The following is a 24,031-nucleotide window of genomic DNA, read 5'->3' as shown; positions in this document are numbered from 1 at the left end:
ATTTTTTTTTTAGCTTGAAAGGGACCTGAAAGTCATCCAGTTCATTAGTCACTTTACAGCCAAGAAAACCAAGGCTTCAAATCATTGTGTTGCATCTTGACACTAGAGCCCTGTGATTCGATGACTACTAATTATTTTTCTGTACCACATACATGAAACAATGTAATTTAAATCATCATTTTTTATTATATTTTCAATTGGAGGTTTTGGCTAAAATGGGGATAATGACAGCTGCTCTGTCTATTCCAGATGTTAGCTAGCTATGAGAATCAAATGAGAATATACATGAGAGTCTTTTAAACTCTTTCAAGTAACATATAAATATTACTATATTCTTGCCTGTTCTGGTCGTAATATGAATATCTCATTTGCTTAAACAGGACAAAAATGCTTTGAAAGAAAAGCTTTCTGTGTACACATGTTATTAAAAAGAGGTTAGAAGAAGGCAGAAAACCCAAACCATATATTTGGGAGATTTATGGTCATATGGTACATTTTCTCAACTCAAAAAACATGGGATAATGGATAAAATAATTTTTTTAAGTCAGTAAAAAAGCAGAGCCAGGCTTAAAAACAAGATAAACATGTCCATGAACCAAAAGTGGAAAAGCTATGCAAACCAGTTGGTAGAGCTAAAACACAGACCTGAGAGCCACTGGGGCCAGGCCTTTGGTTCCCATGGGGTGAAGAAGAGAAAAGTCATCTATAGGAGAAGGAGCACCTGGCTGGGATCTAGAGCCCTCCATTCACAGAAGGAGGCTGCAAACACTGCCTCCAGCTGCCATCTAGGCCACTAGGTTAACTGGAACTATGGACGTGGGGGATGGGGTGACACAAAACCAGCCCCACAACCAGGACCTGAAACAGGTCAGCACATGCCTGGATCCCCACACCATAGCACAGTAGGGGATGGAGACTTGTTGCAACACCTGGCTCTGGACTTGGGGCTGAGGAGACATGGGCAGTGGAGGAGGCAACCACAAGGCCACTACACAAGGCCACTTACAAGGAAAAGTAAGACACGAACTGAGATATAACACATTATATAAGCCAGATTTTGTAAAAGCCTTCCAGTCAAAATGAGCCCCCCCACCTCAATAAAAATTACAAAATCCATGAAAAAAATCTAAGGCTCAGAGGATAGCTGAATAAAAAACATTAACAGCAAAAATTCAGCCCAGATTAAATTAATCTTAAAGAATAATACAAAAAAATCTTTATGTTTAATTTAGAGTTGTTGAAGTACAGGAGATACAGATAAAATAATACCGGCCATGAGTTGATAAATGTTAGAGCAAGGAGATCTTTACTTTTGGATATGTTTAAAATTTTCCATATTTTTAAATAATCATGTTTAAAGTGCTCAAAGAGATAAGCAAAGACATCTATAAATCTATACATTTGAAACTTACAGATCTGGGAATATATATAGATTTAAGACTCTGTAGACCTAATAATCTACAAAAAGGACAGAAAAAAGAAATTTAATGTAAAAATTTTTTTAAAAGGGTGGCCACAGAAAAAGAACCAATGAAAAATCTTAGAAAGTAAACATGTAATAATAGAAAATTCTAAAAACTTAATAGACTGAATAGGAAAAAGTATAAAATTATAAATTTGGAAAATAGTTCAGAGGTATCCACCAAGAATACAATACATGAATAAACAGATCCGTTTTTAAGGGGAAGTGCATTTTGGGGACAAGGAAGATGTACTGAAGGGCTCTAAAGCAAATGTATTTCAAATAACGTATTTCAAATAATCATATAATCTCATTGAGTCACAAGATTATTACATAAAAGCCAAGAATGTTCAGGATCATCCCAAATTTTGAGGGCGCATATAGAGGGCAATTAATCCAACCTCTCATAAAATATCTGTACAACTCTCAGAAAAGGAAAAGGAGGCATTCTTTAATGGATCACTGATAAGAACATATATACTTAGGTACCTCAATATCATCCTTGTTTTTAAGGAGTGGTGCTTCCATGATATTTCTAAGGCAAAAAGAATCAGATTCCACATCAAATGGGGTTCCAGTTAACTCGGAGATTCTATCCCAGTGTCTCTGTTTCATGGCTTTATTGGTCATCATTTCCAGTAGAGGACATGACTCACTGAAATCATCAATTCTCTTTTTGAGATCCAAAAAAGCTTGCCAATCTTTAAGTCCTTTTGGAAGTTTACGACATCTTTCAGAAAAAAAAAGAGAAAAAAAAAATGCCACCTTTGCATTTCTTTGAAGAAGGTTTTATGTATATACAGTGGTATATTAGGGAATAAATTAGCTTCTGAAATAAGCTAATTTATTATAATAAATTAGCTTCTGAAATAAGCTAATAATATACTTTATCCTATAGCATCCTAAGAAGACAGGCATTATAAAAAATTCCACTGAAACTCACCTGTTTTGAAATTCCTGCAGTTCTGTATTAATTTTTTCAATATCTACATCTCCCCAAAGTATTTCATAATAACCACTAATGCTGCCCATTACGGTGTCATACAATCCATACAGCTTCTGCAGCAAGTTGAGTTCTTTTCTGGGAAACAAAGTAATTAAGTTATCACATCATGGATAATGTTCAATAAATTCCATTATTGGAAAGGCAGAGTTCATCCAATCAAATATTTTATACATTGTGTGTACAATGTTTTATAGATACCAAATGCATACAACTATATCCATTTCGATACAAAGACTTTGTTAAAGATCTGTCAGTAAAGTTAAGTTTACAGCTCCAAATATTCCAAATCATACTATACTTGACATTAGTAAATGGTTTGATTAGTTTTTAAAGAAAAAAACTTGCTATTTTTTCATGAGAAGGTTACTATACCAATCATTGCAAACAATGTGACGAAAACTCGATGATAAGATCATAGCTATGGCTAAGGTTTTATTTGACTTTTTTTTTTCTTTCAAATACAAGCTGGATTTTATGAGAACATTTCCCTTGACTAAGTTCTGGTCTGCCTTTATGTCTGAACTTAAACATCCTATTTCTACCAGAAGTTTTCCCTCATGTGGCCAGGTGTGGTGGCATGAGCCTGTGGTCCCAGCTACTTGGGAGGCTGATATGAAAAGACTGCTTGACCCCAGTTCAAGGCTGCAGTGAGCTATAATTGCACCACTGCACTCCAGCCTGAGCAACAGAACAAGACCCTCTCTTAAAAAAAAAAAAAAAAAAAAAAAACCACATGTGCCCAGATGAAGTTACTGTATTTAAAAGAAGAATAAAAAGCCCAAGTAAAGGAAAATTCTTAAATGCATAAAAGACCAAATTAAACACTCAACAGAATGTGTGGATTCTCCAAGAAATTCCTCAGCTAAGGCGTGCCATGCCATAAGTTTCTACTAGATTCAATTTTAGTTTTCGAGTCTATTCAAAACAATTGATATTCACAAATTTTATTCTTTACTACAGATACTTCAAAAACCAAAACTAAAATTTACATTAATTTTTTAATTAAGTAAAAGTTATACTTTTTTTTTTTTTTTTAAGACAGACTCTTGTTCTGTCAACCAGGCTGAAGTGCAGTGGTGTGATCTCAGCTCACCACAACCTCTGCCTCCTGGATTCAAAAAATTGTCCTGCCTCAGGCTCCTAGGTAGCTGGGATTACAGGCAGGTACCACCATGCCCAGCTAATTTTTGCATTTTTAGAAGAGACAAGGTTTCACCATGTTAGCCAGGCTGGTCTTGAACTCCTGACCTCAGGTGATCCACCCGCTTTGGCCTCCCAAAGAGCTGAGATTACAGGCATGAGCCACTGTGCCCAGCCCATTCTATCTTGTAATTGCCATGTAAGCATAGTAGACCCTTTTATAAATCTAAGACATATTCTGAAATCTTAGTTGTCTTCTTTTTCCAATTCTTGATTCATTTTTCATCATTAGAACTATTTCATTACTACTTACTGTTATTCTCAACTATGCTAAAAATGACTTAAAAAAATAAGAAAAGAGAATGATGACATTGCCTAAAGGGTAATACAACATTGAAAAAAAATGACTATTGCATCATCCTCCAGGTTTCCTATTGTGTTACATAAAGTATTGCAAAATATTTTTTGAAAGTATACAAAAAAGAATGCCAGAGATATCATTTTTGTAGTCTTTTGATTTTTGCTTGTTTGGCTTCTATTTAAAACAGTTAAGAATTTAGAATTTTTTGATCAGGCAAAGATGGCTGAATAGGAACAGCTCTGGAGTGCAGTTGCCAGTGAGAACACAGAGAGTGAGCGATCACTGCATTTCCAAACAAATTTTTACACCCACAAACCAGGAGATTCCTGGGAAGAAAAGTGCCATGAGTTTCCAGCACAGATATTTCAACTGGCACCTGGAATGCCTAGGAGACAGAGTCACCCATTCAACTGAAAAAAAGGGGGCTGAAATGGGCAGCCAGGTGATCTGGCTTGGAGGGTCCCACTCTTGCAAAGACCAGCAATCTGAAACGCTCTGGATTGAGAGTTTCACAGCAAGCACAGCTGGACTCAGACAGTCCAGCTCTGTGGGGGGAAAGGTATCTGCCATTACCAAGGCAGTACACTATTACCAGGGCAGACTGTCATTACTGAGGCAGTTCTAACTACACCTCTATAAACAAAACCACAAGGAAGTTCACACAGTAGCTGGGCAGAGACCATGGCAGCTCAGCAATGCCTCTGCTGGCAGACTGTGACTAGGCTACCTCCTCTCTGGGCAGGGCATCTCCGAAAAAAGGCAGCATCACAACAGGAACTTATAAATAAAGCCCCACCTTCCCAAGACAGAGCATCAAGGAAAAAAAGGTGGTTATGAGTTCCACTGCAGCATACTGAAATGTACCTGCTCAGCAGCTCTGAATGGAACAATGGAGCTCATAGATCAGTACTTGAGAACCTATAAGGGACAAACTGTCTCCTCAAGCAGCTCCCTAACCCACATATATCCAAAGAGACACCTCATAAAGGAGAGCTCAGGCTGACATCTTGCAGATATCCTTCTGAGACAAAGATTAGAGAAAAAGAAACTGGCAGCAACCCTAACTGTTCTGCAGCCACCGCAGGTGATCCCCAGGCAAGCAGGGTCTGGAGTAGACCTCCAGCAGGCCTACAGCAGAGGGACCTGACTTTTAGAAGGAAAACTAAAAAACGGAAACAACTTCATCATCAACAAAAAGGACATCCACCCAGAGACCCCATCTGAAAGTCACCAACTACAAAGACCACAGGTAGATAAATCCACAAAGATGGGAAGAAATCAGTGCAGAAAGGATGAAAACACCCAAAACCAGAATGCCTCTCCTCCTCCAAGAGATCACAACTCCTCACCAGGAAGGGAACAAGGCTGGATGGAGAATGAGTCTGATGAATTGACAGAAACAGGCTTCAAAAAGTGGGTAATAACTTCTCTGAGCTAAAATAACATGTTCTAACTCAATGCAAAGAAACTAAGAACCTTGAAAAAAGGTTTGATGAAATGCTAACAAGAATAAACAGCTTAGAGAAGAATAAAAATGAATTGATGGAGCTGAAAAACACAGCACAAGAACTTGGCGAAGCATATACAAGTTTCAATAGCCGAATCAACCAAGCAGAATAAAGGATATCAGAGATTGAAGATCAACTCAATGAAATAAAATGAGAAGGCAAGATTAGAGAAAAAAAGAGTAAAAAGAAAAGAACAAAGCCTCCAAGAAATATGGAAAAAACCTAATCAATGTTTGATAGGTGTACCTGAATATGATGGAGAGAATGAATCCAAGCTGGAAAACACTCTTCAGGATATTACCCAGGAGAACTTACCCAACCTAGCAAGGCAGGCCAATATTCAAGTCCAGGAAATATAGAGACCACCACAAAAATATTCCTCAAGAAGAGCAACCCCAAGGCACATAATCGTCAGATTCACCAGGGTTGAAATGAAAAAAAAAATGCTAAGGACAGCCAGAGAGAAAGGTCGGGTTACCCACAAAAGGAAGTCCATCAGACCAACGAGATCTCTCTGCAGAAATCCTACAAGTCAGAAGAGAGTGGGGGCCAATATTCAACATCCTTAAAGCAAAGAATGTTCAACCTAGAATGTCATATCCAGCCAAACTAAGCTTCATAAGCGAAGGAGAAATAAAATCCTTTATGAACAAGCAATTGCTGAGAGATTTCATCACCACCAGGTCTGCCTTACAAGAGCTCCTGAAAGAAGTACTAGACATAGAAAGGAACAATCAGTACCAGCCACTCCAGAAACATACCAAATGATAAAGACCATCAACACAATGAAGAAACTACATCAACTAATGGGCAAAACAACCAGCTAGCATCAAAATGGCAGGATCAAATTCACACATAAGAATATTAACCCTAAATGTAAATGGACTAAATGCCCCAATCAAAAGACAGAGACTGGCAAATTGGATAAAAAGTCAAAATCCATCAGTGTGCTGTGGTGAGGAAACCCATCTCACATGCAAGTACGCACATAGGCTCAAAATAAAGAGATGGAAGAAGATTTACCAAGCAAATGGAGAGTGAAACAAAGCAGGAGTTGCAATCCTAGTCTCTGGTAAAATAGACTTTAAACCAACAAAGATCAAAAGAGACAAAGAAGGGCATTACATAATGGTAACTCTGATCTGGACCAAGCAAACCTAATAGATATTTACAGAACTCTCCACCCCAAATCCACAGAATATACATTCTTCTCAGCACCACATCACATCTACTCTAAAACTGACCACATAATTGGAAGTAAATCACTCCTCAGCAAATGCAAAAGAACAGAAATCATTACAAACAGTCTCTCAGACCACAGTGCAACAAAATTAGAACTCAGGATTAAGAAACTAACTCAGAACTGCACAACTTCATAGAAACTGAACAACTGGCTCTTGAATGTTGACTGGATAAACAATGAAATGAAGGCAGAAATAAAGATGTTCTTCAAAACCAACGAGAACACAGACACAACGTATCAGAATCTCTGGGACACATTTAGAGCAGTGTCTAGAGGAAAATTTATAGCAATAAAGGCCCATATGAGAAGCTAGAAAAGATCAAAAATCAACATCTTATCATCAAAATTGAAAGAGCTGGAGGAGCAAGATCAAAAAAACTCAAAAGCTAGCAGTAGACAAGAAGTAACTAAGATCAGAGCAGAACTGAAAGAGATAGAGACAAACACACACAAAAAAAACACACTTCAAAAAAATCAATAAATTCAGGAGCTAGTTTTTTGAAAAGATCGACAAGATAGACCACTAGCCAGATTAATAAAAAAGAAAAGAGAGAAGAATCAAATAGATGCAATAAAAAACAATAAAGGGGATACCACCACAGATTCCACAGAAATACAAACTACCATCAGAGATTACTACAAACAACTCTATGCACATAAACCAGTAAACCTGGAAGAAATGGATAATTTCCTGGACACTTGCACCTTCCCAAGCCTAAACCAGGAAGAAGTCAAAACCCTGAATAGACCAATAACAACGGCCGAAGTTGAGGCAGGAATTAAGAGCCCACTAACCAAAAAACGCCCAGGTCCAGATAGGTTCATAGCCAAATTCTACCAGACATGCAAAGAGGAGCTGGTACCAATCCTTCTGAAACTATTCCAAACAATCTAAATAGAGGGAATCCTTCCCAAATCATTTTATGAGACAAACATCATCCTGATACCAAAACCTGGAAGAGACTCAATAAGAAAAGAAGACTTCAGGACAATATCCATGATGAACACAAATGCAAAAATCTTCAACAAAATACTGGCAAACCGATTGCAACAGCACATAAAAAAGCTTATCCACCATGATCAAGTAGGCTTCATCTCAGGGATGAAAGGCTGGTTCAACATACGGAAGCCTATAAATGTAATTCACCACATAAACAGAACCAAGGACAAAAAAACACATGATTATCTCAATAGATGCAAAGAAGGCCTTCGACAAAATTCAACAGCGCTTTATGCTAAAAACTCCCAATAAACTAGATATCAACAGAACGTATCTCAAAATAATAAAAGCTACTTATGACAAATCCACAACCAATATCATACTGAATGGGCAAAAACTGAAAGCATTCCCTTTGAAATCTGGCACTAGACAAGGATGCCCTCTCTCACCACTCATATTCAATATACTATTGGAAGTTCTAGCCAGAGCAATCAGGCAAGAAAAAGAAATAAAGGGCATTAAATTAGGAAAGGAGAAAGTCAAATTGTCTCTATTTGCAGATGATATGATTGTTTATCTAGAAGACCCCATTGTCTCAGCCCAAAACCTCCTGAAACCAATAAGCAACTTCAGCAAAGTCTCAGGATACAAAATCAATGTGCAGAAATCACAAGCATTCCTATATACTAATAACAGAATTAAGAAGAGCCAGATCAGGAATGAACTTCCATTCACAATTGCTACAAAGAGAATAAAATATGAAGAAAAAGAACTAACAAAGGATGTAAAGAATCTCTTCAAGGAAAACTACAAACCACTGCTCAAAGAAATAAGAGAGGACATGAACAGATGCAAAAACATTCCATGCTCATGGTTAGGAAGGATCAATATTGTGAAAATCGCCATACTGCCCAAAGTAATTTACTGATTCAATGCTATCCCAATCAAACTACCTATGACCCTCTTCACAGAACCAGAAAAAACCACCTTAAACTTATGGAACCAAAAGAGAGCCCGCATAGCCAAGTCAATTCTGAGCAAAAAGAACAAAGCTGGAGGCATCGTGCAACCTGACTTCAAACTATACTTCAAGGCTACAGTAATCAAAACAGCATGGTACTGGTACCAAAGCAGAGATATAGACCAATGGAACAGAACAGAGGCCTTGGAGGCAGCGCCATACATCTATAACCATCTGATCTTTGACAAACCTGACAAAAACAAGCAATGGGGAAAGGATTCCCAGTTTAATAAACAGTGTTGGGAAAACTGACTAGCCATATGCAGAAAGCAGAAACTGGACCCCTTCCTGACACCTTACACTAAAATTAATGCCATATAGATTAAAGACTTACGCATAAGACCCAACACCATAAAAACCCTACAAGAAAACCTTGGCAAAACCATTCAGGGCATAGGCATAGGCAAGGACTTCATGACCAAAACACCAAAAGCATTGGCAACAAAAGCCAAAATAGACAAATGGGATCTAATCAAACTCCAGAGCTTCTGCACAGCAAAAGAAACAATCATTAGAGTGAACCAGCAAACAACAGAATGGGAAAAAATTTTTGCAATCTACCTATCTGACAAAAGGCTAATATCCAGAATCTACAAAGAACTAAAACAGATTTACAAGAAAAAAAAAACAAAGAAACCCATTCAAAAATGGATGAAGAATATGAACAGACACTTTTCAAAATAAGACATATAGGAGGCCAACAAACATATGAAAAAATGTTCATCATCACTGGTCATTAGAGAAATGCAAATCAAAACCACATTGAGATACAATCTCATGCCAGTTAGAATGGTGATCATTAAAAAATCTAGAGACAACAGATGCTGGAGAGGATGTGGAGAAATAGGAACACTTTTACACTGTTGGTGGGAGTGTAAATTAGTTCAGCCACCGTAGAAGACAGTGTGATGATTCCTCAAGGATCTAGAAATAGAAATTCCATTTGACCCAGCAATCCCATTACTGGGTATATGTCCAAAGGATTATAAATCATTCTATTATAAAGACAGATGCATAAATATGTTCATTGCAGCCCTGTGTACAATAGCAAAGACCTGGAACCAACCCAAATGCCCATCAATGAGAGACTGGACAAGGAAAATGTGGCATATATACACCATGGAATACTATGCAGCCATAAAAAAAGATGAGTTCATGTCCTTTGTAGGGATATGGATGAATTTGGAAACCGTCATTCTCAGCAAACTGACACAAGAACAGAAAATCAAACACCACATATTCTCACAAATAGGTGGGTGTTGAACAATGAGAACACATGGACACAGAGAGGGGAGCATCACACACTGGGGTCTGTTGGGGGGAACTAGGGGAGGGACAGCAGTGGGTAGGGAGTTGGAGAGGGATAATATGGGGAGAAATGCCAGATATAGGTGATGGGGATGGAGGCAGCAAACCACATTGCCATATATGTCCCTATGCAACAACTCTTTATGTTCTTCACATCTACCCCAAAACCTAAAGTGCAGTAAAATATACATATAAAAGAATTCAGAATTTTTCATTTTCTACCTAAAAAGGTAAAGACAAAAATCTTGACAAAGGAATACATTTTCCAAGTATTAAACAGAAAAGAGAAGCAGTACTCCCTTTTGATGATCAATTTCTTGGCTCACTGTAACCTCTACCTCCTGGGTTCAAGCGATTCACCTGTCTCACTCTCCCAAGTAGCTGGGATTACAATTTGGTGAAATTGATCAATACACAAAATTTCATACTATGTCTTCAGATGATAACCTAGATGAATTTTCTAAAATCCAGTAATTTATAAGTAAACAATATATTTCCATAGACTTAAGTAGAAGTAAGGCCCTTATCATGCAATATTTTGCAACAAGAACCTAAACTACCCCATTTTGTAAAAAAGATAAGTGACAGTGTTCCTTCATTATTTATAATATTTACATAAGTTTTATTTGACACATTTCATAAGTGGACAAATGTTGAAGTCAGAGGTGTATTTAAGGAAATAGATTATTTAGAAATGTAAAATTTCTTGGAATTGATCATTCAAATCTAAAAGTAAAGTCTTCCATATTTACAGAGCAAAAAAGATGATAGTCTTCTCTTAAAAAAATAATAACTGAGTTTTCAACAGTTTTGAGTCTTGACAATGCAAGTGCAAGAAAAATCAGACGTAATGATAAGCTAGAGATCCATTGGAGATTATTTAAAATATGAAATCCTTATTTATAACACGGGTATGCTCCAGGTTCACATATGACAGCTGATGATAAATTAGTTTCATTCAATGCTGGTCCCCATTTTGCATACATATAACTTCAAATCAGGATATTACAAAATAAAAGTTTGAATTTACTCTGCTTAAATTTGTATTAAATCTTCTAATAAAAGTGCTTCTCAGCTGGGCGTGGTGGCTCATGCCTGTAATCCCAACACTTTAGGAGGCCAAGGCAGGCGGATCACCTGAGGTCAGGAGTTTGAGGCCAGCCTGACCGACATGATGAAACTCTGCCTCTACTAAAAATACAAAATTAGACTGGTGTAGCGGTGCATGCCTGTCATCCCAGCTACTTGGGAGAGTGAGACAGGTGAATCGCTTGAACCCAGGAGGCGGAGGTTGTGGTGAGCCAAGATCGCACCATTGCACTCCAACCTGGGCAACAAGAGTGAAACTCTGTATCCAAAAAAAAAAAAAAAAAAGTGTTTCTCAGCCAGGTGCAGGGGCTCACACCTGAAATTCCAACACACTGGGAGACCGAGGTGGGAGGATCACTTGAGTCTCAAAGTTTAAGACCAGCCTGGGCAACACAAGGAGACCCCTGTCTCTATACAATTTTTTTAAAAATTAGCTGGGCCCAGTGGCACGCCCCTGTAATCCCAGCTACCTGGGAGGCTGAGGCAGGAGAATCACTTGAACTCTGGAGGTCAAGTGATTCCACCACTGCACTCCAGTATTAGCAACAGAATGAGATCCTGTCTCAAAAAATAAAAAAAATAAAAAAGCTTCAAAGCTCATCGCTATTCTCACCACTTAACAAATTATTCATAAAATTTAAAATATCAAAATGAAAATGGTTCATTGGTCCAGTTGGTGAATGGCGATGACTATTTCTCCTGCTATCCTGAGGTTTAATGCATTGGATCTCAGACTGAGAGTGCATCACAATCACCTGGAGAGTGAATAAAATGCAGACTTCCTAGGACCAAATCCTAAAGGTTTTAATGCAGCAAATCAGAAATGAGGACTAGACATCTGCAATTTTAACACAATTGGCTAACGGATTAAGTTTGGAGAATGACTGTTTTAGAAAGGAAATACAAACCACCTACTCTAAATGACTAAAGCATTCATTTCTCTTCAGAAAATTTCATGTCTATTTTCATGAAATTTTCATGCTGTGGCTTTGAAGGAAGTCAATATAAAGTTACTTTCTAAAACCAAGACTCTAATGAGCTCACTGTATTAATGCTACTTTTAAGGAAAGTTATATTTTAAATTATTTGAGAATATTCTAAAATTCGATTGAAACACACTTGTTTATATCTGTGGTTTATAATTAATTAGGTTATTTGGCCTTCAATCTCAATAAATTCTATGACTACCCAATGGGGAAGAGCATTTTACCACAAATGGAGTAAGAAGGCAAAAGGATCCAGGAGGGTTATTCCTCTAAATAAACGTAAGTTATTCAAAATTGCAGTGCTTCTGCATAATCACTGACACTATGCAAAAATAGTCAAAAGAAAAAGCAAAGCATAGGCAAAATATAAATCATGCATTCTCAACATTTTAGCAACATATTTTCTACTCCTCTGGAACATTTCTTTTGCATAGGAGACTTTGTGTCCTATTTGTTAGGAATATCTGGAATAAGGAAAATATTCAGTTGTGCTCCAAGCCATGGTATTCTTTGCATGATAAAGGATTTGATGGTGACATGATTCTAATAGAGAGTATTTAATTATTTGCATGTAATACTTGCCTATTTTCTGAACTCACCTGGTTTTGTGTAAAACCTCATAGTCAGTCACAGGCAATCCAAAAAGCTGTTCACCAGATGAATATGTAACAAATTTCCTCCACAGATCGTCAAAATTGGCCTGTAACAAAGGTTTTTAAATTGTACTAACATATAATTAATTCAGTAGAATTAAAGTAGAATTTCTTATAATTGGGATCAAAGCAAGGCTGAGGTTTATTAAGTAATATCCATAAAACAAGGATTTGTGAAGCTAATTTATACTGATACCAAGCTATCAGAGGAAAAGTTAAACATTTAGGAGAGTTAGCTTTCAAGCATTCTAAAGGCATTCATGTTATATAAAATTATTTCTTCTTCTCGAGAAGGCCTATATTTCGAGTTGCCATACGTACATCTAAAAGTAATAAAGCTGCATTTTTAAAACTCTGCAATTCAGGATTTTTCACTAATTTAGACTAGCCATCTCTATCCTACAGGGTTCAAATGAGCAAAGTGTTAGTCTAATCCATTCAGTCCTGTTTTCTCGACATGCAATGAAGGGTCTATAAAAAAGAAGATCCAATTTTAACACCATTTGAAATAATTCTAACAACTTAAATCAGCAAAGTTAATGCGCATGTCTTTTAATTCTTCCTTTTGAACTGGAATTTGAATATCCTATGTTTGGGATGCTAAATATTAGCAATGTTCAAAACACAAATGCCAACAGCAGTAACCCATCTGTGATGACATATGAGCTTTCTGTATAAGTGGTACAGCATATCCCTAGAACCCTAAAATCCCAGCCCTGGAGAATATCCAGCATGAGAGCTCACAAGGCTTAGACAAAAATACAGATCTGACAGATACATGACTATATTTTATAGGACCCGGATCAGGAAGGCACGAATATACTGGGGGAACTCGAATGAACTCTCAGTTCCTAGAGGGCAAGGGCCAGATTTTGTACTTTGTGTATTCCTTGGTGGTTGGCATGGTGATTACTCAATAAATGTACTGAATGAAGAGTCCATGGGACTATGTAAACACTAGGGAAGGAGAAATAATAATGTCAAAGTTAGAATGTCTTATAATAACGGTGTTTAAAATCTTATCTATGTGTAAAGATTACTGATGGATGCCAATCACCCATCCCTTTTTTCCTTCAGGTTCCAAGTAATATTTAAAAACCCACAGCATTAGCTGAACAGGAACAAAGTATCAGCTTTGTTAACAGGCCAGCAGGGTGCCCAAGAACTCCTCAAAACAGGTCTAAATTTGCATGAGAGAGCACTGTCAGGACTCAGGGCCCAATGTAAGGCACCTCTACCTCTGCAGATCCAGACTTTGGCACCTGCTTTTTTTTTTTTAGGGGGTTGGAGTACACCTGCTTTTGAAAAGTGTTGTGTCTACAAATCTGACCTAAAGTCACATATCCAACAAAGTGCATGGCAAACAGCCTGTTTGGCTCACACTCCAAGGCACAGGCAGGATGGAAGGTACAGAAAGGCAAAAGATGTGCCCTACATTGTCTTTTTAATGAAGCAGCCACACCCCTGGGTAAAAGCTTGGCACATAACATCCCAGTTGCTGACAAATCAATTGGTTTACATCACATACTCTAAATTTTCTCTGTAAATTTGAAGAAAAGGCATCTGCTTAAACAAATCCCAAAGCCACTCTTCCTACCACATTCCCTACTTCGATAAATAGCTCTACCTTTGTCTAGATGACCAAGTTGGAAATCTTGGACCTTTTCCCTCAAACCAGGCTTCAGGCCTGTCAATTCTGCCTCTTTAAGAAACTCATGATCCATCCAGTTTGCTTCATTCCACAGGTGTCACTTGCTTGGTCTCGATCTTTGCAATTTCTTGCTTGTACTACCAAAACTGCTCTCAGTTTGATCATCACCTCCAAACCAGTCTTCACATTAATACCACTAAAATCTTTTAAAAACACAACTATTTTAAAAATTCAAGTATAATCATATCACTCCCTGCTTTGAACCCTTCAACCCTCAAGATAGGATGCAGACTTCTTCTTATAGCCTACCGGGCCCTCCACTTGTGCTCACCGCCCACTCTGTTGCCTCATTCCTCATCACTATCCTCTTTGGTCCTGCATCCCAAAGGTGCACTACCCTACACTACACTCCTTACATCTCCCCAAATCACTCTACTAGTTTCCTCTCTGTTGGGGCTTGGTATGAGTTGCAAATTCTGCCTAACTTGCCTTCTGCCCTCCTTCCCCTGGCTAACTCTAATTAGTCCTTCAAAATACAGCTTAGATTTTTCCTCTTTCAGAAAGCCTTCTCCATCTGCGCCAACAGCCCATCTGGGTTGGGAGGCCCTTACACCAGTTTCCATTACAGAACTTCACATACTTAGGTCACAGCGCTCATCACACTTGCAATTCTCTCTCTAGCTTGCTATCTCGCTATCAGATTTTAGCAGCTTAGAGGTAAGAACCACTTCTTAATCAGATTTCTCCTTAGCAAGCCATATAGTCGGCATCTGATCATTTTCTTCATTATTCAGAATGCAGATGAGAAAGAGAACATAACCACCAAACTCAGCAGTACCAGGAAACAGGAAAAAGGGCAGGAGCAAAATTGCCTGATGCTCCTGAGGAGCAAGTGTACATAGGAATCCATGAATTTGCAAAGTATTAATCCATGCGGATGTGTGAATTGTCTCTAGATGTGCTCAGCAATCTGAGTGTAGAAAAAGATGGTGAATGGTTGGCCTGATCCAATGAGTATTGAACAGGCAGAGGAAATAGGACAAAGAAGTGGGGAAATTTAAAGCAATGGATGCAAAAAGAAGACAAAATAATGAATACAGAGGAAAAGCAGGGAAAATATTTGCCAATATTTAAAATATTATTTTGATAAATGTTACTATACTATGATATTTAATTACTTTACATATCAAATGAGATGTTTAGAACTAAAACAAGTTATATACTTAAGTTCAAAATCAGTCTTATTCTCTAAAAATGTAGAGAGCTATTCTGTGGAGAGGAGCATGGAGGGCTATAGAGGAGTCAATTGCACCATTTAGCCGATTAGAATGCGATTAAGGTCTAATGTACTTGAAACACAAACTTTTCTAAAGTAAAACATACATCTTTCCCTAAAATCATCTTTTAAAATTACACATTGTCAATGTAACAACAACAACAAAAAAAAATGTAGTTTCACCTGAAATATCTGCAGCCTGTTGCTAGCTTCTTGGGGTGGTATATTTGGAACCATGGGTCCCTCCTGTAAGGAAGAATATAATCTCCATTTTCATTCTTAATCATATGTATTTGTCAGTTTGTTGGGTTTATCTATTATTTCCATTTAAATAAACAAGCATTGTTTTTAATTTAAATGATCTAATTTTGTCCTGTACTTGAAGCTTTCATTTGTTTCTTTCTAACAGCTTTATTGAGATGGAATTCACATACCACACAATTTATTCATTTAAAGTGTACAAGTCAATGATATTTAGTACATTCACAGAGTTGTGCAACCATGACCACAATCATTTAGAACATTTTCATCACTCCATCTTCCATTCATTTTTAAAGGACCTTGACACAGCTAATAAAAAATGTGACAAAATTACATTCTGCATGGAGCGTGTACCACAAGGGCTCTGCCAAATTTCATTTATGATTACAAATGATGATGCCGTGGTGGTGCATTAGAATAACTGATACAGAGTTCTGAGAACGGCCTCCTTTTACTAATTGTTCAGCCCAATAAGGAAATAAGGACACACGTAAGTTGGATATTTGGAAGAAGCAGAAAGCAGTCTCTGGTGGCGATGAACCAGAACACAGTTGCAAAATAATCCCCAAAAACAGTCCCCCAAAATAAGAAAAGGAATGAAATAATATTTTATGTAGTCACAAATTAAAATAACAGGAGCTATTCCCAATGGAAAAATGAACGCTACTAAGTACATTAACATGGTCAATTATGATATGATGGATATAACAAATAATAGACCAGATTCCCAATATAATAGTGCTTAAAAGATAAACTGAGGCACAATAATTTTTTTTAGGTTTATCTGAGCACACAGCAATTCATAAATTGGGTCAATCCAAACTAGAATTGGTTCAGGGTCTCCACTGCAGAAGGCTTTTACAGAGTAAGCATAGAAGTAATATAAAGAAAATGTTTGATTGGTTTCAGTTATAAAGTTGTCTTCTTTGATCTGTCCTGCTCGAAAGTCTCCAGTTATATAATTACAGTTTTGTTTGCTGCTTCTGATTAGTTGGGCTGTTCTTAATATAGGCATTTATAAGAAATAGCATTCAGATTTGCTTATGTCTGCAAATTGTGCAAGGGTGAGATAACTTAAGATGCCTGGCGGCTGCGTCTGTTCAGGAATTCTTCAGACCTGGTCTCCCTTTTAAATGTACTTTAGCAATAGAATGAGGGGGCATATCAACAGATATAATTAGTACATATTTTTAAAAATGTATTATATAAGTGACTGGCTGTGTCTGTTCAGGGATTCTTTAGACCTGGTCTCCATTTTAAATTTACTTTAACAATAGAATGAGCTGGCAAATCAGCAGATATGTTTAGTACATGTTGTTTAAAAAAGCATTATATAAGTAGCACCAAGGGCTTAAATCATCTTATGAATTTATGAATACAGATCCACTGTGACCACTAAAAGAAAGAATATTTCAGGGGAACATATTCAGTTTTGAGTTTAATTTCAAGGTCAATATTATTAGTCAGAATACCAGGTTGAGTTGCATATGAGAATGACCCAGTTTGACATCTATTATTTATTCTTAGGGACCTTTTTGGTTCTCTAAGAGTTAGCGAGAATGCAAAATCAATGGCCTAATATCCTGGTATTAGGCATTTATAGTTTCTCATAGCCTTCCAACAACTATATTACATTTTCTACCATGAGAATTCAGTCCCCGAGAAAGGACAAAACCAGACCCTTTCTTCCTTGTACAGTCTCCAAAGTTGTTTCTCCTTTTAACAGCAAAATCTGCTTTGTTTCTCTATAAAATTTGCTTAAACCAACCTTGTCCAACTCACAGCCCACAGGCCACATGAAGCGCAGGTCAGCTTTGAATGCAGCCCAAAACAAATTCATAAACTTTCTTTTTTTTTTTTTTTTTTTTTTTTTTTTTGTGATACAGAGTCTCACTCTGTCACCAGGCTCTAGGCTGGAGTGCAGTGGCGCAATCTTGGCTCACTGCAACCTCCGCCTCCTGGGTTCAAGCAATTCTCCTGCCTCAGCCTCCCAAGTAGCTGGTACCATAGGCACGCGCCACCATGCCCAGCTAATTTTTGTATTTTTGGTAGAGACAGAGTTTCACCATGTTGGCCAGGATGGTCTCAATATCTTGACCTTGTGATCTGCCTGCCTCGGCCTCCCAAAGTGCTGGGATTACAGGCGTGAGCCACCGCGCCCAGTCAAATTCATCAACTTTGTTAAAACAATATGAGATTTTTCTGCAATTTTTCACAGCTAATCAGCTATCGTTAGTGTTAGGGTGTTTTATGTGCGGCCCAGAGCAATTCTTTTTCTTCCAATATGGCCAGGGAAGCCAAAAGATTGGACATCCCTGGTTTAAAGGATTAGCTAACCCCTTTTTCTGATAGCTGCAAATATGCAAATATAGCCACTTACATGCAACATATCTATTTCTCAGGGTTCATCACTTTCATTTCGTATAAACATATCACAGAACATTTTAACATACAGCAAGAAAATACTTAAATTACCAACTCATATTCATTTGCAAAGTTTATCACGTCCTCACGAAAAACTTCCACAGCCTCAAGTAGATTACTTTTAAACTTTGGCTGCACTTGAACTAGCTCATCTTGTACAGAAACCTAGAATAAAAATGAATATTCAACCTCTGAGTGAAAGTAACATGTTAAAAACAAAAATTACAATTCTATTCCAACAAGTTTCTTATCTCACAGATATTCTATATGAACAAGGAAGTCTCTGTTTACGTGTAACAAAATATATTAACAAATCAAATGTACCTCTAAGAGTTAGTGAGAATGCAAAATCAATGGCATAATATCCTGGTATTAGCTGTTTATAGTTTCTCACAGCCTTCCAACAACTATATTACATTTTCTACCATGAGAATTCAGGCCCCAAATTCAATATAGGAGATTCAAATCATTCTAGTCTGTGACTCAAGAGGCAAATTCATTTTCTCTCTAACTGATTCTGATTGATCCAGTTCAGGCCATCACTGTGGCCTGGGAAAGAGTTACTGTTATTGCAGAGTCTGGGTCACATGTTGTCTGTGGGGCCAGGCCAAGATCTGGGATTAGCAATCTCTAATAAGTTCACATGCCTGCAGTGGTTGAAATAATTTCCTAAAAGAAAGTGACATTATTCTAAGTATTAAAAAAATAGTGAATACCCCACACAATGGTCTTGAAAGCCTCTGCTTAAACCTTCAATAATAATAGCCAGCATTTAAATAATGCTTGCCATCTCCCATGCTCTTTACATATGTTAACTCTTTTAATCTTCATAACAACCCTATGCAGAAAATTGTACTATGCTAACACAATATCCATTTTATAGGTGAGAAAACTAAGGCAGAGAATGGCTAGGTAACTTCCCCAAAGTCTGAGCACCAGTACCAAAGTCAAGTTTCAAAACATGGCTGTGTAGTTCCAAGGCTCCTGTTCTTAACTGCTCTCAACAAGAGCAGCTATCTTTACATTGGAACATATACTACCTCAAGTTTAATGGTGATTATAGAATAGGACAGTCTATCTCTACTGAAGGATAGGTTAGTGGGTTTAACATTAGCCATTACAGAGACAAAGGAACAACCTAAGTGAATCCTTTTTTCAGAGATAGGGTCTTACTCTGTCGCCCAGACCAGAGAGACTGGAGTGCCAGTGGTGCAATCCCAGCTCACTGCAATTTCAACTGACTGGGCTCAAGTGATCCTCTCACCTCAGCCTCCCAAGTAACCAGAAGTACAGGTGTGTGCTGCCATGTTCAGCCAATTTTTGTACTTTTTGTAGAGATAAGGTTTTGTCATGTTGCTGAGGCTGGTCTTGAACTCCTGGGCTCAAGTGTTCTACCTATCTCAGCCTCTCAAAGTGCCGAGGTTACAGGTGTGAGCCACCATGTTCAGCCATGAATCTTTTCCATTGAATAACAGCAGAAAATTGGGTTTCACTAAACCTCAATAGAGATTTCCTATTCCTTTTCTAAGACTCACTACTCTGACTAACCAGCAAGCATTTTTTCAAACTAGGCTATTAGTTAATATTGGATATGAATTTAAATAAACATGAGTTTATTTATTTACAAAAAGTATTTTATATACATTACTTCAAGTGAACCTCACAGACACATAAAAAAATTAGCCTTCCTAAATGACCCCAAGAAGAAATTGAAAAACAAATGTTACTAAATGCGTAAAATCATCCAGTTGACTGATGGTAGAGCTGCAGTCACAAGCTGTGACCTCAACTTCAGTTTTGTGCCTCCTTGCTGTTGTGTCTTGCTTCAGTATAAGTGACAAGTATTTTCTTCTTTTTTTTTGACAAGTATTTTCATAAACAAGAAATGTTAAAGCCAATAACCAATTTAATTAATATTCAATAAAATTCGGCATAATTAAATAATATAGGTCATCCCTTGTGGAGTTCATTTTTAATGTCTAACTTTTGGTGTATAAATGTTTATCAACTTCAAAAATGCTTATAGAAAGGTATAGCTATCAGGTTCTATATTAAAAGAAAAAAATCTCAAAGTAGTAACCTCAGCAAACTAAATGAAGAAGAACATATTAAACCCAGAGCAAAAAGAAGAAAAGAAATGACAAAAACTAGAGCACAAAAAAATGGGAAAGAAAATAGAAAAACAATAGAGAAAATCAACAAACCAAAAGTTTTTTATTTGAAAAGACTGACAAAATTGACTAATATAAACTAATCAAGAATAAAGGAGAGAAGAGGCAAATTACTAAAATTAGAAATGAAAGAAGGGACATCACTACCAGCCTAACAGAAATAAAAAAGGACTATAAAGACACAATCAGCAGAGTGAACAGGCAACCTAGAAATGGGATGGGAAAATGGAGAGTTGTTGTTTAATGAAGAGTTGTCTAAACAGAGTTTCAGTTTTGCAAGATTTTTGCAAGTTTTGAGAGCGGTTGTAAAACAATGTGAATATACTTAACACTACTGAAATGGTTAAGATGGTAAATTTTATGTTAGCACAAAACTACCATAATCAAGACAATGTGGTACTGGCATAAGGATAGACATATAGATAAAAAGAATAGAACTGAGAGTCTGAAATAAAGCCTTATGTCTATGATCAATTGACTTTCATCAAGGCTACCAAGACAATTTGTTGGTGAAAGGATAGTTTTTTTCAGTAAACAATGTTGAGGCAATTGAATTATCTACATGCTTTTGTATGAAGTTGGACTTCATATTTACACCATATGCACAAATTAACTCAAAATGTATCAGAAACCAAAATGTAAGTACTAAAGTTATAAAACTCTCATAAGAAAACATGGGAATAAATCTTCATAACTCTAGATTGGACAATGGTTTCCCAGATAACATACCAAAAACACTACCACCGACAACAACGAGATGAACTAGACTTCATCAAAGTAAAAACTTTGTGCATCAAAAGACACCATCAGTAAAGTAAAAAGATAACCCACAGAAAAGGAGAAAACATTTACAAATCATATATCTGATAAGAAACTTGTATCCATAATATATAAAGAATTCTTACCACTCAAAAGTAAAAAGACAACAAAATTTCTTTTTAAAATCAAGTAAAGGATTTAAATTCACGTTTCTCCAAATAAGATATACAAATCACCAATAAAATGGCCACGTGAAATCATGCTCTATCTCATTAGGCATTAGGAAAATGAAGTCCTGGCACATGAACAATATGAATCACTTTGAAAAATTATGCTAAGTGAAGGAATCAAGTTACAAAAGATCATATATTGTATGATTTAGTCTACATTAAATGTCCAGAAAAGGAAAATTCACAGAAACAGAAAGTAGATTAGTGGTTGCCAGGGCTGCGGCAAGAGATAGAATCAAGAGTGATTGCTAATGGGCTAGGTTTTCTTTTTGCAGGGGTGATAATGTTTTAAAATTAGATAATGATGGTGGTTATGCAACTATGTGAATATACTAAAAAACACTGAATTGTATACTTTAAAATAGTAAACTTCATGGTATGTGTATTCTATCTCAATAAAACCATTAAAATAATTTATAGTTTTGCATTGCTTAATTATGGGGATAGGTTGAGAAATGTGTCATTAGGTGATTTTGTCATTGTGTGAACATCATCAAGTGTACTTACACAAACATAGATGGGATAGCCTACTGCACCCCTAGGCTATATGGTATGGCCTATTGCTCCTAAGCTACAAACCTGTACGGCATGTTCCTGTACTGAATACTGAAGGCAGTTCTAGACAATGGTAAGCATTTGTTTATCTAAACATAGAAAAGGGTCAGTAAAAACAAAGTATCATAATCTCATGAGACCACCATCGTATATGCAGTCTGTTGTTGACTGAAATGTTGTTAACTGGCACAGGACTGTATACTAAGCTTTAAAAAGGTATAAAATACTTTTTTTCTGGAGATAGTGACTTAAAAAAATAAAGTAACTAAATTCGTACTTACAGCTTTGCTCTGCAGTTTGTTGAAAGAATATCTTAAGGTATCAACTGCTTCTGATTCTTCTTTGGTTACTTCAACTTCAAATCTGTTTAAAATAGCATAGGCTTCCTGCAGAATGAAGGTGGATTTTAGAAATATCACAAGGGAAAGCCATTGCCAAATGATTTAGATGCCTTCTAGAAACACATTCCTATGCCTTAGAAGAAGACAGCATGTTCTAGAAGAGTGGTTTCCAAAATTAAAAGTGTATAAAAAGCACCTTTAGATTCTGACTTCCAGATACTAACTTTAGATCACAGGGTCTGAAATCTGCATTTAATAAGCACCTAAGTGATTTTGATGGAGATGTATATGTCTCTCTTTTTCATGCTTGACCTTGTGTCAACACAACATAAGATAATTTCTCAGACTATATTAAAACAGGGGCTGACTATACAAGGAACGGAATGAAATGATGTGGGAGATACTTCAAAGAAAAGAAACTTGAATGATCCAGGGGATAACCAGTAATTATTTTCACCGAATAAAAAAGTATGGTAAAGAATTAAGCTTCTGCAGCCAGGAGAAAAAAAATGATATGATAATTTATTATATCTTGAATACTGGCTGGTCAGCATCCAAAATCCCCAAATACCAAGATTTTTAAGGCAGTAAAAGTATAAAGTTCATTAGCTACCAAAGAGTATAAACTCTTAATGGGTTCAAGAAAGCATAAAATAGTCATAAATATTAGGTACTGTAAGGAGGCAGTGGTGGTGTCAATCATCCAGATATTGCAGGCAATGAGGCAGTACATTGTTTATAGAGAACAAAACAATAATAAAATGAATCAAAAGCCTAATTTTTATCATAATGTATCAGAAATTCTAAATAATATTAGTTCTAAAACATTCTAAACATTATTAATAGACAAAAATAATAGCCTCACCAAGGTTGTTCAAGTTCTGATCCCCAAAGTCGATGAATGTATTTACCTGATATTGCAAAAGGGACTTGCAGATATAATTGTGTTAAGGAGCTTGCCATGGAGAGATTAGCCTTAATTAACCAGGTGTGCCCAATGTAATCAAAGAGGTCCACATAAGAGAAAAAGTGTGGCAGGATACTCGGCATGAGAGAACACATAATGACAGAAACGGGAGTAGAAGTGATGGCATCACTGGAAGGGAACTATGAGTCAAGGCACATGGGCAGTCCCTAGAAGCTGGAAAAAGGAAGGAATGGATTCTCCCCTAGAGGCTCCAGGAGCAACACGGCCCTGCTGACATCTTAAGTTAGCCACATAAGACCCATTTTTGGACTTCTGATGTCTAGAACTGTAAAACAAGCTGTGTTGTTTGAAGCCATTAAGTTGGTGGTGATTTGTTATAGCAATAGGAAATTCATACTGTTTCCTAAAAACGTCTTTCATTGATCTAAGTTTCAGCAATTTACTATTGAGCCTGGGGGAACTGTTTCTGCCATACTGCCCATGGTACACCACCGGTCATGAGTGAGACCTATAATTGGTTTCTATGGCAAGCCACAGATATTGGGAGAACTTGCCTAACATGTTGGGATTGATATGACAAGGGGCAATTATTACTTTCCACAAAACGTTGGTGTCAGTATCAAAAATTAAACACTACCTACCTCAGTATAGCATAATAAATACATTAATATTCCTTTGTATTACAACAGTGTCTTTTGTATAGTGTTCACTGTTGATA

General features: G+C 36.9%; 1 protein-coding gene across 1 annotated transcript in view; it reads right to left on the bottom strand.

Annotated features, from left to right (window-relative positions):
• Positions 1-24,031, bottom strand: part of DNAH8 (dynein axonemal heavy chain 8) — a 313,022-nt gene that overhangs the window by 178,398 nt on the left and 110,593 nt on the right. The window contains exons 29-34 of the mRNA XM_039467518.2: positions 22,326-22,430; positions 18,381-18,494; positions 15,828-15,890; positions 12,664-12,764; positions 2,406-2,543; positions 1,952-2,192 (exon numbers count right to left, since the gene is read on the bottom strand). Coding sequence (XP_039323452.2) covers positions 1,952-2,192; positions 2,406-2,543; positions 12,664-12,764; positions 15,828-15,890; positions 18,381-18,494; positions 22,326-22,430 — 762 coding nt within the window. The remainder of the gene's footprint in view (positions 1-1,951; positions 2,193-2,405; positions 2,544-12,663; positions 12,765-15,827; positions 15,891-18,380; positions 18,495-22,325; positions 22,431-24,031) is intronic.

The sequence above is a fragment of the Saimiri boliviensis genome, chromosome 4 (genome assembly GCF_048565385.1).
Source record: "Saimiri boliviensis isolate mSaiBol1 chromosome 4, mSaiBol1.pri, whole genome shotgun sequence".
NCBI lineage: Eukaryota > Metazoa > Chordata > Mammalia > Primates > Cebidae > Saimiri > Saimiri boliviensis.
This window is presented reverse-complemented; position numbering and strand designations above follow the sequence as displayed.